This window comes from Neltuma alba, unplaced genomic scaffold (genome assembly GCF_004799145.2).
Source record: "Neltuma alba isolate B1F8T4 unplaced genomic scaffold, ASM479914v2 tig00001614_pilon, whole genome shotgun sequence".
Taxonomy (NCBI): domain Eukaryota; kingdom Viridiplantae; phylum Streptophyta; class Magnoliopsida; order Fabales; family Fabaceae; genus Neltuma; species Neltuma alba.
In genome coordinates, this window is record NW_021632532.1 from 86,667 (window position 1) to 104,061 (window position 17,395).

Genomic DNA, 17,395 nt, shown 5'->3' on the forward strand with positions numbered 1-17,395 from the left:
TGCTAAATATTCTAGCGGGTCCATTTCTTTTCTCCCGTCTGATAATTGAACTTTCTTTAGATTCTTGAATATCTCACCAATGGAATCTTAAAGTACATATGAAGAAACAAAAATGTGCTCATAAGCACTACATTGATGGGTTCAACAATGTCAAAGTAAAATTCATAAATACAGAATAGAGGAACACAGAAAGGACCAACATTAAACAAAAAAGGGCAAGCTCAGCCGCCAGCAGCAGTAACAAGAAGAACCACCGTTCGACTCAAACATATATACAAACAATGTAAATACGACATTTGGTTTGCGCGGTTCAACGTTATGAAAGTCCTAATAACTACCTACCGAGCATATGGAACAAGCCCTGAATCAGAACTGAAAGAAAACCTATCAAGGGAACTGGTTGAAATTGTCCCCTTGCTTTCGGTTAGAGCCAAACATTCCTTTAGTTCCGCAACTACATGGCTTATGTCAGGCCTTTGAATTGCAGATGGTGGAGTGCAACACAGAGCAATCTCTAATAATTTCCAAGCTGAATTGGTGCTGCAATTTCCCCGTAATCTTGGATCAATGATGGATTGTATGTCTCCGATTTCAATTTTTGGGGTAACCCAATGAAGAACATGACAGATGGTGCCATGCTCTCTCCTTATTGCTGGTTGACCCGTGATTAGTTCCAGTAGAATTATCCCAAAACTATAAACATCACTCTTTTTATTCAGGTTTCCAGAACTCTGAAACCTGTCAAAATAACCAACTGTTAGATCTGAAAACGCAAGTGAAAATTTCCAAATTGTTTAATTGCAGAATGCCAAAATGTACAACCACTTCACGGCAAGATTAAGAAAAAGAACGTATGTTCAGCTTTGTCTAAGCAATCTTACAATCAAATTGACCTGCAAGGCCACAACGTGGAATCCACTCTATATATTGAACCATCAAACTTTTAACCCAACTAATATGAGGTAAATTGTAATTTATTTTGTTGATTTGTTGAAATAACTTACTCAGGATCAAGATAACCTAATGTGCCAGCTGGACGAGTTGATACATGAGTGTCAATATCAGTTGCAAAAGCTCGAGATAGTCCAAAGTCTGAAATCTTGGCTTGCATCTTTTCATTTAGCAGAATGTTGGAAGTTTTTAAATCTCTATGGACAATTGGTGGTTTACAACCATTATGCAAATAGTCCAATCCTGCATTTTTAATTAAGTGGCCAAATATATTATAAGCATAATTGAAAAGAAGAATAAGCGAAAAAAGAAAAAACACATCCTTGTAGTTTTACTATAATAGTAAAAATAAAAAAGGGTTTTGCTTACCATGTGCAGCATCCAAAGCAATTTGAAGCCTCTCATTCCATTTCAAGACATTAGGGTTTTCCTCTGCATGATGAGCATAGATAGATTTATTCTATATTTTCCTTTTGAGATTGTTCAATTTGAGCAGAGGGTCTATCATGGCTAAATACCTGATAAATGCTGTTGGAGATTGCCATTAGCCATATATTCGTAAATTAATGCCCTCACACCAACTTCTTCACAATAGCCGATTAGAGAAACCAAATGTCTATGATGAATAACCATCAAGAGTTCTACCTGCAATGCAATCCAAATTAACCATCAAGAGTGAGCTAATATTTAATTTTAATCTTTCTTGTTTTCACACCACTATTAAAGTTTCCATTATATTCACCAAAAAAATGAAAACTCTAAGTGTTTGACTTGATTCATCGTCTAAGTATCTGACCTCAGATCGAAATTCTTTGAAACCTTGCATTGATGATTGAGAAAGTAATTTCACAGCGACTTGAGTATTATTTCTTAGAGCGCCATAATAAACCTTTCCAAATCCTCCTTCTCCAATTAAGTCTTGCAAATTATTAGTGATTCTGAGAATTCTGGAGTAAGAAACTGCTCGAGTTTTTGGGTGCAACGATTCTTCATTTGTAGAAACAGTTATAACCATTGCAATGTTAATACAAACAGTATGAACTATCAAGCACCCAGAAAATTGGCAAAATAAACATAGCTCGCGAGATATATGGAGAGAAAGATTATATGTTTGAAGTGTTTCTATGAACTCTTAAATAATCCATATCAACAGTATAAGATAAATATACTTCGATAATGATTCTTCTTTTCTTTTGGGCATAAACTTCAGATGTTGTATTATAAAACAAAGTATAGACTAAAGAAGAAATCTAGCAGTCTCTAATGGGAAGAGTGGCATCCAATAGATGACACAGAACAAAACTAATTGCAAAAAACTGACAAGAAAAGCTGATCATGAAGACAAATGCTTAATCATAACCAAGCATATATTTATACCTACCTTTTAATTTTTTTGGTTTTGAAGATCCATATTCCTAGACAAATCAAGAGGCTTGCAACTAAAGCAGAAACAGAAGCAACAAGTGGAATGACAAACTTCTGCTTCTTGCACGAATCCTCCGGACAAAGGCCAGGATTATCCTCCAACCTGTGGAACAAGTTGTATCATTGTTACTTTTGAGTCACATAAGGGTATGTTTCATAATTGAACAAGACACATTAATAAAAAGAAAAACCTCAATTGCAAATCTGTCTTTTCCTTGAGAGCCTTGGGAATGGGACCTGTGAGCTTGTTGCCAGTCAGGTTACTACAAAAGCATTGTGAAATATATATATGTGTATATATTCACTTACTAGTTGAGCTAGAAGTTATTAAATATAAATCATAAACAATATAGTTCAAAACTTCCAGTACTTTCAATTTTGGTAGTTCAGCTAAAAATTCAGGTACTGGTCCCGACAAGTCATTAAATGACAAATCTCTAGAACAAAGCAACATGTTCTGCATGTTAGTAAAACTTTCCCACTAATAATTGATCCTTAGTAAATCATTCTGTAGACAGACTTACAAGGACTCTTAACTCTGTAAGTTGTGAAAATGAGGTTGTTATTTGCCCTGTCAATTTGGTCGCACTTAGGTTCCTGCTTGAGTGAATCATGCTTTCAATACTTGGTCATAAACTTTGACATCAATAAAGGCAGGTGATATGAACTTTGGCATCATTAATAATCAATACTCTTGGGAGTTGGGATAACGTAAAACTAAACTATATGATTTTTTCATTTGAGTATTATAGAAAAAGGGATGTGGAAAATAATTTCCTTGTATTTCATTGATCAGAATATACACATATATATACAAGTGAGAGGAGCCTCTGCATTAATGGCTCATTATGATAATATCATATCCTATCAAATCCTAATCATAATTACATAATATTTACATATCAAATCATATCATATCTCTATACTCCCCCTCAAGTTGGAGCATAAATGTTAAGCATACCCAACTTGTCACACAGATAATCAACACGAGTCCCATTTAGAGCTTTAGTTAGAAGGTCGCCTAATTGATCACCAGAACGCACATATCCAGTGGAGATAAAGTTCTCCTTAAGCTTGTCTCTGATAAAATGACAATCAATCTCAATATGTTTAGTATGTTCATGGAACACAGAATTGGAAGCTATATGTAGGGCAGCCTTATTGTCACACCACAACTTTGCTGGCAAAGTGGTTTTGAGGTCAACTTCCTTTAATAGCTGATATATCCAAATTATCTCACATACAGACTGTGCCATAGCTCGGTATTCTGCCTCTGCGCTCGATCTGGACACCACATTTTATTTCTTGCTTTTCCAGGACACCAGATTCCTGCCCACAAAGACACAGTATCCTGTAGTAGACCGTCTCGTGGCCTTTGATCCACCATGATCCGCATCACAGAAGCACTCAATGTCTGTATGGCCATGATTTTTGTATAATATCCCATGACTTGGACATCCCTTTAAATAATGTAACACGTGCTCCAAGGCTTCCCACTGTCTGACAGTCAGGGATGCCATGAACTGGCTTAGTACACTGATTGGATAAGTAATATCCGGACGAGTTACAGTGAGATAGTTTAACTTGCCAATCATTCTCCTGTACCTCTCAGGATTCTCAAATGGTTTGCTCTTCTGAGCCTCAAGCATCCGTTTCTCATCATCAAGAGAGTCATCGAGTGGTATGCTCCCATCAGCGTCAAGGAGTGGGTTGTGAACCATAGGAAACTTAGTCGGTGCTGCTCCCAACTTTCCAGTTTCCTTCAGGAGGTCAAGAAGATATTTGCGCTGTGTCAGTAATATGCCCTTCTTGCTTCTCATAACTTTAATACCTAGAAAGTATGTCAGAGAGCCCAGATCCTTCGTCTGAAAGTGGGAATTAAGAAAGGACTTGAGGGACGAGATGCCCGAACCATTATTGCCTGTGACCACAATGTCATCTACATACACCACTAAGAGAATCATGCCAGCCGCTGTTCTTTGATAAAATATAGAATGATCGCACTTGCTTTGGCTCATGCCAAATTTCTGTACAACAGTACTGAACCGGTCAAACCATGCACGAGGACTTTGCTTCAAACCATACAAGGACCTCTTAAGGCGACATACTTTCCCACGCTCCCCCTGAGCAACCAACCCAGGTGGTTGCTCCATATAGACCTCTTCATGGAGATCATCATGCAAGAAGGCATTTTTAATGTCTAACTGATGTAGATCCCAATCATAAGTAGCAGCCAGAGAGATGAATAGACGAACAGATGAGAGCTTAGCAACAGGAGAAAAGGTTTCGGAATAATCAATGCCATAGGTCTGTGCATAGCCTTTAGCCACAAGGCGAGCCTTAAGGCGATCAAGTGTGCCGTCAGCCTTAGTTTTCGGAGTGCACACCCATTTACAACCAATGGCCTTAAGGCGATCAAGTGTGAACACCCAATAAATCGACCAGGGTCCATGTACCAGCCCGATCAAGGGCCGCCATATCCTCTTCCATTGCAGCACACCAACCTGAGTGGGCCAAGGCTTCACGAATAGTTCTGGGCACAGAGATAGTATCTAGGGAGGCAACAAAAGAACTGGACACAGGAGACAAGTGATCATAGAAAACAAAAGATGAAATAGGATGGGCACAAGTACGTTTACCTTTGCGAAGGGCAATGGGTAGATCAAGAGAGGCATCCGGGTCTGGAACAGGAGGTGTCTCAGGGTTAGGGTCAGAACGAGGTTCAGTATTGCTCAACTCAAGATCCGATGGCGAAGCGGACAAGGGAGGAATAGAAGCTGGCGTGGCGGTAGTAATCTCCTTTGACCGTCGTGTATACACATGATCAAATGGTTGAACGGGTGCAGGAGCGGATGCTTGCGATGATGGTGATGGTGAAATGACAAAGTATATCAGAATGTCATCCTCCTCCGCAGGAAGAGCAGGTGGGGAAGAACACGAGTAATATGGTGTGGACTCTTGAAAGGTGACATCTGCAGATACTAAATAACGATTGAGAGTAGGTGGGAAACAACGGTAACCTTTTTGGACCCAGGAGTATCCAAGGAAGACACATTTAAGAGACTTGGGGTCTAACTTTGAAATTGATGGACGTACATCCCGCACAAAACAAACACACCCAAATATCTTAGGATCAATAGGGAACAAAGGTTTAGAAGGAAAGAGGGTAGAAAAAGGAGAGTTACCATCAAGAACAGAGGAAGGCATTCGATTAATAAGAAAGCATGCAGTGGAAACCGCGTCAACCCAAAATGGTTTAGGAACCTGCATTTGAAACAAAAGGGCACGTGCGACTTCAAGTAGGTGGCGATTTTTTCTTTCTGCAACACCATTTTGAGCTGGTGTGTCAACACAAGACGACTGATGAAGTATACCATTTTGAAGCATGTAAGATTGGAACGAAGTAGAGAGATATTCTTTAGCATTATCACTTCGTAAAGTGCAAATAGAAACATTAAACTGAGTTTTAATCTCAGCACAAAAGGCACAAAAATGGGAAAACAATTCAAAACGATGTTTCATTAAATATAACCAAGTTGTTCGGGAATAATCATCAACAAATGTAACAAAGTATTTAAAACCTGCTTTGGACTCTATAGGACAAGGACCCTAAACATCAGAATGGACTAACTCAAAAGGGGATGAAACCCGTTTATTGACACGAGACACTAAGGGAAGACGATGATGCTTGGCAAACTGACATGACTCACAATCTAAAGACGACAAATACTGAAATTGAGGATAAATTCTCTTAAGAGAAGCTAAAGACAAATGACCCAATTGACAATGAACTTCAAAGGGAGTATGACTGCTAGTGCAAGCTACTGCATGAGACACCCGATCATCCAGAATATAGTGCCCGCCAGATTCATAACCTCTACCAATAGTCCACCTCGTCAAAAGATCCTATATCAAGCAATGAGAAGGAAAAAGTGAGACCTAACAGTTTAGTTGACGGGTGAGTTTACTGGGAGATAGGAGATTAAAAGCAAGTTTAGGGACATTTAGCACAGATGACAAACGAATAGAGGGTGTGGGATTAACAGTGCCAGAACCGAGAACTTGAGACTGGGAACCATCAGCGATAGAAACACTTGACGGATTAGCAAAAGCATTATAAGAGGAGAAGAGATAGCGGTTACCTATCACATGATCAGTAGCCCCAGAATCTATGATCCACTTTGAGGAAGAAGAAGCAAGGGTAGTAGCATTATTACCTATTGTAGCCGCGGCACTCACAGATGGCGTAGCAGATTTTAATTGGGCATACTCAGCGGCAGAAATCGTGACTGTGTCACTGGCTTGTGTAGCCACGTGGGCAGAGTTATTTCATTGTTGTTTATTCTGAAGTTTACGACATGTGCGTTTTGTATGCCCCGGTTCTTTGTAGTAATAACACACCATTCCGCTGGAGTCAGAAGGGGCTCCCCCTTGCTTTAAACCACCACGGGTAGAACCCCTGCGGTTATCAGTGGGACTACGAGTCTCATAAACGCCCTTACTGAGCAAGGCACTTGTAGGAGCACTAGCAGCTGGTGGCAAGAGATTCTCAGCTCTCATTACTCTGGAGAACACATCTTGAAGGTCAGAAATCTCAGATCCGGATAAGATTTGAGAGCGAACTATATCGTACTCAGGTGGGAGGCCAGTAAGAAAGCTCATGATAGCCATTTGCTCCCGCTGCTTATGCTGAACCTTCAAATCAGCAGTGAGAGGCATCAATACATTCAGCTCTTCATACATCCTCTTAAAATCCATAAAGTAGGCTTTGAGAGGGCGATCCTGTTTCTTAGAACGATAGAAAGCTTTGCAAACCTCGTAAACACGAGAGATATTTCCTTTTCCTGAATACAAAAAATCTAAATAATCCATTAGTTCCTTAACCAATTCACAGTGATTAATAGAAGGAATAATCTCACTGTCAATAGAGTTACGGATCTGAAAAAATAGCCGCGCATCATCCCTCAACCAGGCCTTCTTTGAATCAGTTGTTGGGGGATTATCAGTCAGATGGTCTTCCTTCTCAATACTCCTCAAATAGAGACGAATAGTTTTACTCCAATCCAAATAGTTTACCCAAGTCAACTTGTGATCAGTAATTTTAGTAACAGTTGGGACAAGCTCCGAGACAAATTTAGTTTTGGCCATAGATGAAGTGTACTAACAAAAGAAACGCGAAAGATTGTCACACAGGGACACAAAGCACGATACCTGGATTACCTAATGAATACCAGAGAAGTGAAATAGGCCAACAGCTACACAGGGAGCTGCAAACAGAGCCAAATGACACAAACAGAGTGCTGAAAGGCCAATGAATAGTGCAGAACACGGATGAACAATGCAGATCACCGGAAAATCAACGAACAGTACATCACCCGCCGTACCCACACCAAGGGGGTACCACAATCTCGCCGGAAAACAGGAGTCGCCGTCCGTCGTTGAGGTTGCCGCTGAAACGGACGTGCCACGCGCCCTTACTCGCCGGCACGTGAATCTCCGGTGAATCTGTAGGTGGTGCGTGAAGGTCACACGCTGGTCAGGTGGCCGTCGGACGTTGGGGTTTGGCCGATCTGGAGGAGGGGAGATGTTTGGGCATGGCGGTGTCACTCAAAACGGCTCCGTGGAAGGATCACACACTCACACGTTTATTTTCGGTACTGTAGCAACCAAAAATAAACAGCCAGAAAAGAAAAAAGGGTTGTACGCTCTGATACCATATAGAAAAAGGGATGTGGAAAATAATTTCCTTGTATTTCATTGATCAGAATATACACATATATATACAAGTGAGAGGAGCCTCTGCATTAATGGCTCATTATGATAATATCATATCCTATCAAATCCTAATCATAATTACATAATATTTACATATCAAATCATATCATATCTCTACAAGTATCAAATAAAAAACTAGGACAAAGCCCATAGAAACAATGACATTACTAGATATTAATTGTTATACGAAGGACATACATTGAGGTGATCCTCGAATTGGTGCCATTGAAACCAGAACTGCAGCTCAGTCCATCCCAAGCAAGTTTTGGAACACAGGGGTCTCCTTGCCAATCTAAATTGGAGATCTTCTATGCGCCTTTAATGTCCATGATAACATCCACTATTATTACGAATAATGAGTAAGATCTTAGAAGACGCTTATAAAAAAAGATTAAGATATTAGAAGACAAAACCAAACATGAAAACGAACATAAAAATATAATTCATGAAAATATATTGGAAATAGTTTAATGAGGAATGAACAAATTTGCACCATCTCTTTGGTCTGTTGGCGAATATAGAGGTGACATGAACTCGTAAACTTCAAAAGCGTTAAGGATTGGGGGAGCATCGGATTCTGATGTTGCGTTGATGCTAAAACGAACATAACCTTGACTTGCGTTTCGAGGAGCAATGGTTTGTGGTTTCAAGTATTCAAGAATTATAGGTTGGGAGACAACGTATTCATCACCAACAGTGACATTGATATTCAGTATTCTCTTTTGCGCAGGGGCAAGTTGCTGAATTTCACAAAAGTGAAAATAGACGTAATATTTGGAAGACTTGTCGAGGTGTTTCCATACAGAATCATAATCAAAGTTTAATCCATAGGAGTGATTGAATGATTGGGCTGCTGATTTCAGAACTTCTGACGGTAACTTATAAGGATTGTTTGTGATTGAAGGATCAATATCTACAGACCCATTAATCTGGTACCAACCCGGTGATAAATCGATTTCGCGCCACATTCGATCATAGATGTCATCCTTGTACCTGCACTTGCATGCAAACATACACACACACTCAAATATTTGTGTGTGTGTGTGTACATAGTTATTTCTTGTCATTATTGCTTCTCCACACAACAAGATTGGCGGTAGCTGTGCATAGAATTTTTTTATTACAGTCCAACGAAAATTTATGAGACATATATTACTATTCATTTAACTTTTTTTGACGAACCATTTAGAATATTGATTATTTATAATTAAGTACTAATGATGACTTATCTAGATTCGAAGTCGCCTTAATTGAAGTGAAAAAAAATTTTTCAATGTTTTTTCTTCCACATAGAGCTCAAACCTTAGTATTCATTAGTTTTAATTAGATTGCATGCTATTTTTTAATACTTCTTTAATATTCCAAGAATTTTTCGAGGATTTCTCTTGTTATGATAAATTATAATCTAGGTACATGCATGATAACAAAATTTATTGCTTGATCCTCCAAATCACAAATTGAGAAACTTAGTCTCCTCCTAAACAAATTAGTTTTTCTTCTAATCTTACTTGATTGATATATGATGCCGTAAATCCTTATCTGACCAATAGTGATAAAGTTATTGAAGTTAACTTGCCCTTAATTGTCGCTTTGGGGTTACTCCAAAAATTAACCGAATTAATGCAATATAGTGCACAATCCGGATCGTATTCACTTTGAGGAGCCGAAAACGAAATTAAATCCTAGTAAATAAATACAAGTAACCTAAACTATAAAAAGGATTTTTTATTTGAGTTTGAAAAATTGCTAACTAAATGCCTTGAATTAAATTGAAATTAAAATACTTTTTTTTGTTATTTTCTTTTATATAAAAGATTATTGAAATAACTGAAAATGAAAGAAATGAAAATGAGACACACAAATAACACTGATGATAATCAATCCTCTAATTCAACAATGTAGGCAATCATCACTCTAAAAGATGTGGGAGTTAAAAACAATGAATTAAGAATTATAATTAAGCTTTTAATCCAACAACCGAGCCACCTCGAGTTGCCACAAAATATTTTCCTAAAATTCAAATTACTAACTGCAACCAGAATAGTAAAATGAAATTAAGGATACTAAAAACCAATGCTCAATTAAATTCTTAAATTCACAACAATAGACTTAAAGCTAGCAAGAGACAATATGATTCAAGATTCTAAGCCACCTTAGAAAATCACAATATATTAACTCCAAAATCAATACAAATGTCATAACCACAACATCATAATTGAAATCAAAGCTATAAACAGCCCAATGTCAAATGCTAAACAATAATCCAGTCACAATAATCCCCAAATATAATCAGATTAAGCAATACAATTATCCCAACAATTAGAAAAAACTATCCTAAGACCTAGAAATTGTTAAACAATTATTGAGTAGGAAATTAAAGCAACTAAAACTCCCCTTTGATGATCCAAGCTCCTGCCATTATTGTTAAATTAGGGAATTAGGAATTAGCCACGGTTTGCCATCAAATTCGCTGCAATCAGTATTTTGCTACAGGATCCCATGGAAGAACACTGTTCAAGCTGAATGGTTCACGTCTCTGTTTCGCTTGCGCCTCCCTTTTGTTGCCGCCGCCCAGCTCTTCGGTTTTGTTCTCTCCCGTTTGGCGTGTTCAGCTCTCCTCTGTTTGTGCTTGCGTCTTTCTCCACTTCAGCTCGTCTTCAGCGTCGTGTGTGTGTGGTTTATTTTTGTGCCGCTTCCCCTGTTTCGTGTGTGTGTTCGACGTCGTGTGTGTGTGGTTTATTGGATATTAGGTTGTTAGTGGGGGGAGCAAAACGTTGCGTTTTGCTCCCCTTTTTTTCTAAATTATTTTTTTAATTTTTTTAATTTTTTTAATTTCTTTATTTTTTAATTTTCATTTTTATTTCTTCCAAAAACCTGCAAGCAAAATTCAAGGATAAGGTAGCATTAATTGTCCTCAAAAATCAATTAGTCACAATTAAACCAAAATATGACAATTTTGCCCCTATAAAATAATAATTCAAAATAAAATAAATTAAATCAATTAAGGCAAAAAGGGGCCAATTAAACCGACAAAACTCATATAAAAGATATCAAAATATATAAAAATAATTGAGTTTGTCAACTCCCCCACACTTAGCCTTTTGCACTCCTGGGCAAAACATCATTAAAGAAGAATCCAATAGAGACACTCAATGCAAGCAAACATAAAACTAACTAAGCATGAATGTGCAGTTAACTCAAGCAACCTTTATTCTTAATTAATCAACAATCATAGAATACTTCAGTGCAAAGAAATTAACACAAGAAACATAGCAGGATAAAAGAGGAGAAACATAATAGAGCTCACATAGGGTACAAGTGTTTCACTCATCTCTCAAATGGGAGAAATTTCACTCAATCCACCTAGATTAGCACCTACCATAAGCTTGTAGAAATTCTAATATCTCCACCACTAACATACCTTAGACTCATGATCAAGGGGACTTGAAGGGTTGTAATGTTGGAAACTATGGCCAAATGAATGAAATGGACTAACAAGTGAAATGCATGAGTAGTAAATAATCAACTCAAAGTGAGCTAAAGTACAATCATGAAACAACACCAATGTCCAGATTTTAACCTTTTGAAACAAAAATCTTTGCTCTTCAAACCATCATGGAATGCCTTATTTCAAATTTATTCTTTTGTTGCAACTTATTTTCTTCTTCTTCTTTTTTTTTTTTTACTTTCTTTCTTTGGCTTTTTCTAAACATTTTCTTCTCTTTCTTGCCTTTTTCTATCTCTCTCTCTCTCTCTCTCTTGGCATCCAAACCCAAGAAGGCAAAGATATAGACTTTATTGATGTACTTTTCAAAATTAAAAAAAAAATCCAAATGTAACTCATGCAAAACACTTGCTTAAAAAAAGTAGTGAATGGAATGAAAGTGAAGGCTCAAAGGGGTGAACAAAGGTTAAATGAAGTGGTTTGTGTTTGGGTAAAGGTTTAGAAATGAATGCCCCTATCATCTTCATAAACTTAGGTATTAAAGCAGCTTTGAAAAAGAATCTAGACAAGTTCTAGAGGTTGACCAAAACTAAGTGAGAATCACACAATATGCGAAAATATATGGCTCAACAATCCTTCCATCAAGGCTTTCTCCAAGATGTTTCCTCCTTAAGGATCAAGCTATGAAACAAGGTTAATAACACTGTACTAAAGGCATTCTACTATGCTAATCAACTAAGAACAGAAATCACTCAAATCAAATGCAATCAAACTCAGCTGTGCAATATTCACAAGCATTGTGCAAAAGGATTTTAAAAGAGATGTCCAAGGATTACAAAAGTCAAGTCAGCATCAGAGAAAACAGCAACTCGCCCGTACAGCAGTGCAGAACACTGAGGCAAGTGAAAACAGGAGGACATAGAAACCAGCAGTAAAATTCCCAAGCAAGAATCTCTCAAATCATGCGATGCAATTCAGAAATCAACCAATAAGGCAGAGAAGAGAGCAATTATAGCAGCAATACTTAGGAAACATGAGCAAATTCAAAGGCAAATTTTTTTTTTCAAAAACAGCTCAACAACTCAACAATAATCCCTCCCCCACACTTGATCAATACATTGTCCTCAATGTAAGAAAAACAACATTATCTTAACCTAAACTCTCGAGTGAAGTGGAAGTTGTGAAGTCCGATTTGAAATCGAAGCACAACACATCACTATCACGAGGAAGAGAGAAGGGAGAGGTAGGATAAGATAATGTGAAATGAAAATAGACAAGTATAAATCAAGTGATCAGAAGAGATGGCAGAATCAAGAGGAAACAAAACAAACAACTACTAAACAGAAATAAACAGCTACAACTACAACTACTGGAAAAGTTCCCTCCCCCACACTTACTCCTAACTATCTCAGCAAACAGATATCACCAGCAATACAATAGAAAGTAAAAGAGTAGGGTGGAAGGGAACAACCGGGTAATCAGGGGGGTCTTTGATCCTCGTGGTAGTGCTTCAGCAGATGGCCGTTGACTTGTGAAGTTATACCGGTCTCCTCATCTACGAGCTCTACCGTGCCAAAGGGATATACTTTAGTAACTCTAAACGGACCTTCCCACTTGGTGACAAACTTCCCGGGCATCAGCTTCAACCGGGCTTTAAACATCAGAACCTTGTCACCTTCATAAAACTGCTTCCTCAGAATCTGTTTGTCATGAATCATTTTCAGCTTGTCTTTGTAGATTCTGGCATTGTCGTAGGACTCAAGTCTCATTTCTTCAAGTTCCTGGAGTTGCATCTTCCGATTGACAAGTGAAGATTCGAGATCTGCATCACATGCCTTGATTGCCCAATAAGATTTGTGCTCGATCTCCATATGCAGATGGCAAGCCTTGCCATAGAGCAACCGGAAGGGGGACATGCCTATAGGGGTCTTGTAGGCAGTCCTGTAAGCCCAAAGAGCTTCCTCAAGCCTTTCACTCCAATCCTTACGGGACGATTTCACGATCTTCTCAAGTATTCGCTTCACTTCCCAGTTAGAGACTTCAGCTAACCCCTTTGTCTGAGGGTGATAAGGAGTTGCCAGCTTGTGATTGACTCCATGTTTAGTCAATAGAGACTTGATGGTCCTATTGCAGAAGTGTGTTCCTTGGTCACTAATGATTGCTCTTGGAATGCCATACCTGCAAAAGATATGAGAACGTAAAAACTTGGCAACAATAGAAGCATCATCTTTCCTAGTTGGCACTGCCTCTACCCATCGAGACACATAATCTACTGCAAGTAATATGTATGAAAACCCAAAAGACGAAGGGAAGGGACCCATAAAATCCATACCCCACACATCAAAGATTTCACAAAAATGCATAGGTCTTAGAGGCATCTCATGCTTCCTACCCAAACTCCCAAACCTCTGACACTTATCACAAGACTTGCAGAAAGAATAAGCATCCTTAAATAGAGAAGGCCAATAAAAACCACACTCTAAAACCCTCCTAGCAGTCCTATTAGCACTAAAATGCCCCCCACAAGATAAAGAATGTGCAAAGGTAAGGATAGAGTGGATCTCATTATTTGGAACACAGCGTTTGACGATCTGGTCACTGCATTGCTTCCACAGGATTGGAGCATCCCAGATATAGTATCTTGCCTCCCTCTTCAGCTTATCAATCTGAAACTTAGACATAGAAGGAGGTATAAGGTCAGTGACAAGATAATTAACTATATTAGAGTACCAAGGCTCATGAACAGCCAAGGCAAAAAGTGCAGAATCAGGAAATGAGTCAATAACAAGATCAGAATAGTCAACTCCCTGTGTGCCTTCAGGTAACCGACTAAGGTGGTCAGCTACATGATTCTCCACTCCAGCTCGATCTCTAATCTCGATATCAAACTCCTGTAACAGCAAAGCCCATCTCAGCAGTCTAGGTTTAGACTGAGGCTTCTTAAATAGGTACCGAACCGCTACATGATCTGTAAAAACAACCACTTGAGAGTTTATAAGATACTGTCTAAACTTATCCGAAGCAAAAATAATAGCAAACAGTTCCTTCTCCGTGGTGGTATAATTCACTTGAGCGGAATCAAGCGTCTTGGAGGCATATGCGATGACTCTAGACTGTTTCTCCTCCTTCTGTCCAAGCATGGCACCTACTGCAAAGTTAGAAGCATCACAAGACAACTTAAAATGTAAATTCCAGTTAGGTGCGGTGAGAATAGGAGGTTAAACAAGCATAGATTTCAAAGTATCAAAAGCATGTCTATACTTATCATCAGATCTAAATTCAGTATCCTTTTTCAATAAGGTAGAAAGAGGCAGAGCAACTTTACTAAAATCCTTAATAAAGCGCCGATAGAAACCTGCATGCCCTAAGAAAGACCTCAAATCCCTTAAACAAGTAGGATAAGGAAGGGATGAAATAACTTCAATTTTGGCCCTATCAACCTCAATCCCCTTTTGAGAGATGAGGTGACCTAAGACTATCCCTTTATCAACCATGAAATGACACTTTTCAAAGTTTAAAACCAATTTCTTATCGATACACCTCTCAAGAGCCTGCTCTAGGCTATTCAAGCACTCATCAAAACTCTCACCGTAAACAGTGAAGTCATCCATAAAAACCTCCATGTTCTGCTCTAGAAGATCACTAAATATCGCCATCATACACCTTTAAAAGGTGCCTAGAGTGTTACACAACCCAAATGGCATCCTTCGATAAGCAAAGGTACCAAAAGGGCATATGAAGGTAGTCTTGTCCTGATCTTCAGGAGCGATAGGCACCTGAAAATAGCCAGAAAAACCGTCAAGAAAACAATAGTGAGACTTTCCTGAAATTCTTTCCAACATCTGATCTATAAAAGGTAATGGAAAGTGGTCCTTTGTCGTAGCATCATTCAACTTCCTATAGTCTATACACACTCTCCGAGCATTTTGAACCCTAGTTGGAATCAGTTCATCGTTTTCATTTCTCACTACTGTGATACCGCTCTTCTTTGGTACTACTTGTACCGGACTTACCCACTAGCTGTCTGATATGGGATAGATGATCCCAGCACTTAACAACTTTGAGACTTCCTTCTTAACCACATCCAGAATGAGAGGATTCAATCTCCTCTGTGGTTGCCTAACTCGCTTGGACCCTTCATTCAAAAGGATCCTGTGTGTGCAAACTGAGGGATTAATCCCCAGAATATCCCCTAAAGACCATCCTATAGCCCCTTTATGACTCTTTAATACAGAAATTAGTCTTTCTTCTTCAGAACTACTCAAAGAACTGGAAATAATAACAGGCAATTTAGAATCAGCAGCAAGAAGACATATTTCAAATTAGAGGGGAGGGGTTTCAGTTCTAAATCAGGGGTTGCACAACAGAAGGAACTAATTCTTTTATGTCAAGTGCATTCCATGCAAGCGGCATGTCCATGTGGCTTGGGAAGGAGATATAAGCTCATCATGATGTGTATGTCCTCCACTTCCCAATTCAGTGCCATTCTTGGATGACCTACAAAAAGAAGGATCGGTATCAATCTTATCAGTAGAAACATTAAGTAAATCACAAGGAAGAGTGGGATTAGAAGTGACTAAGTAAGTAGCAATCTTATTGCTAGCCTCTTCTAATGTTCCAACACCACTCAAAGGAGAAGCTACCGGTATAGCTTGTGCAACAGCTCCTTTATCATCAGTACCTGCAGAATCAACAAACTCGCCTTTCTCAAGGCTATCATCAAGTGTAATGTTCAAGGCAGAATCACAGTTAAGATAAGATGATGCATCAAAATCATGAGAGATGGAAAGGAGGTGATCAACTTCTAAACAGTTAACACACACCACGTTACCATAACATGAGCAAAAAGAAGAAGAATGAGGGGTAGATAAACAAGTAAATGCATCATCATGCTCAACAATCTCACCATACCAGTCATGTTCATGCATCTCAGATTCATGCAAATCATCAACATCATTAACAGCACAATCAATCAAATTAACACCCAAGTAAGAGCAATCTGCATAACCTTACTCATTGCATCAGAAATGTTGAAGGTAATCTGTTGGTCCCCAAAGCCCATGGTAATGACCCCGTCTTTCACATTAATTATGGTTTGGGCTGTTCTAAGAAAAGGTCTTCCTAGAATCAAAGTGCTATCGGCTTTAATCTCATCAGTCATATCTAGCACATAAAAGTCAGCTGGGAACACAAGACCCTTCACTTGCACAAGAACGTCCTCAAGAAAGCCCTTAGGATGTCTCACAGTCCTATTAGCTAGACCTAGCACAACACTGGTGTCTTTCAAGGCATGAATACCCAAACTCTCATAGATAGAGGTAGGCATAACATTTATGGCTGCACCTAAGTCTAGTAAGGCATGTGAAATGTTTGTTTTGCCTATGGTATAGGGAATAGTGTAGGAACCCGGGTCTTTACACTTAATAGGCAGCTGTGGTTTGAAGATAGCACTAACACTAGACCCCAATTGGATTCTCTCACTATGCCTATACTTCCTCTTGTTTGTACATAGATCTTTTAGAAACTTAGCACACTTAGGCATCTTCTTAATCAAATCAAGTAATGGCACATTAACCTCAAGTTTGCTAAACATTTCAAAAAGCTCATCATTATCTTTCTTTTCAACAACTTTCTTACTCATGAGATATGAATGAGGAAAAGGCAAGTCAGAAATGTTTACCTCATCACCTTTGGAAGATGATCCTTTCTCTATTGGCTCTTTGGATTGAATGGAGGTCTCTTGAGTAGTCTTGGGAATGTCTTGAGTGGTTTTAGAAGGAGGAGACTCAACTTCTATCT

General features: G+C 38.7%; 1 protein-coding gene across 1 annotated transcript in view; it reads right to left on the reverse strand.

Moving 5' to 3' along the window:
* Positions 1–214: 214 nt before the first annotated feature.
* The window catches only part of LOC114759721 (senescence-induced receptor-like serine/threonine-protein kinase), a 41,743-nt gene continuing 24,562 nt past the window's right edge, over positions 215–17,395 (reverse strand). Inside the window, exons 3-13 of the mRNA XM_028948959.1 lie at positions 8,643–9,144; positions 8,350–8,459; positions 2,901–2,973; positions 2,808–2,813; positions 2,568–2,620; positions 2,404–2,479; positions 1,748–2,080; positions 1,470–1,596; positions 1,321–1,383; positions 1,005–1,194; positions 215–738 (exon numbers count right to left, since the gene is read on the reverse strand). Of these exons, the coding sequence (XP_028804792.1) occupies positions 339–738; positions 1,005–1,194; positions 1,321–1,383; positions 1,470–1,596; positions 1,748–2,080; positions 2,404–2,479; positions 2,568–2,620; positions 2,808–2,813; positions 2,901–2,973; positions 8,350–8,459; positions 8,643–9,144 (1,933 nt within the window). The 3' untranslated portion in view covers positions 215–338. The remainder of the gene's footprint in view (positions 739–1,004; positions 1,195–1,320; positions 1,384–1,469; positions 1,597–1,747; positions 2,081–2,403; positions 2,480–2,567; positions 2,621–2,807; positions 2,814–2,900; positions 2,974–8,349; positions 8,460–8,642; positions 9,145–17,395) is intronic.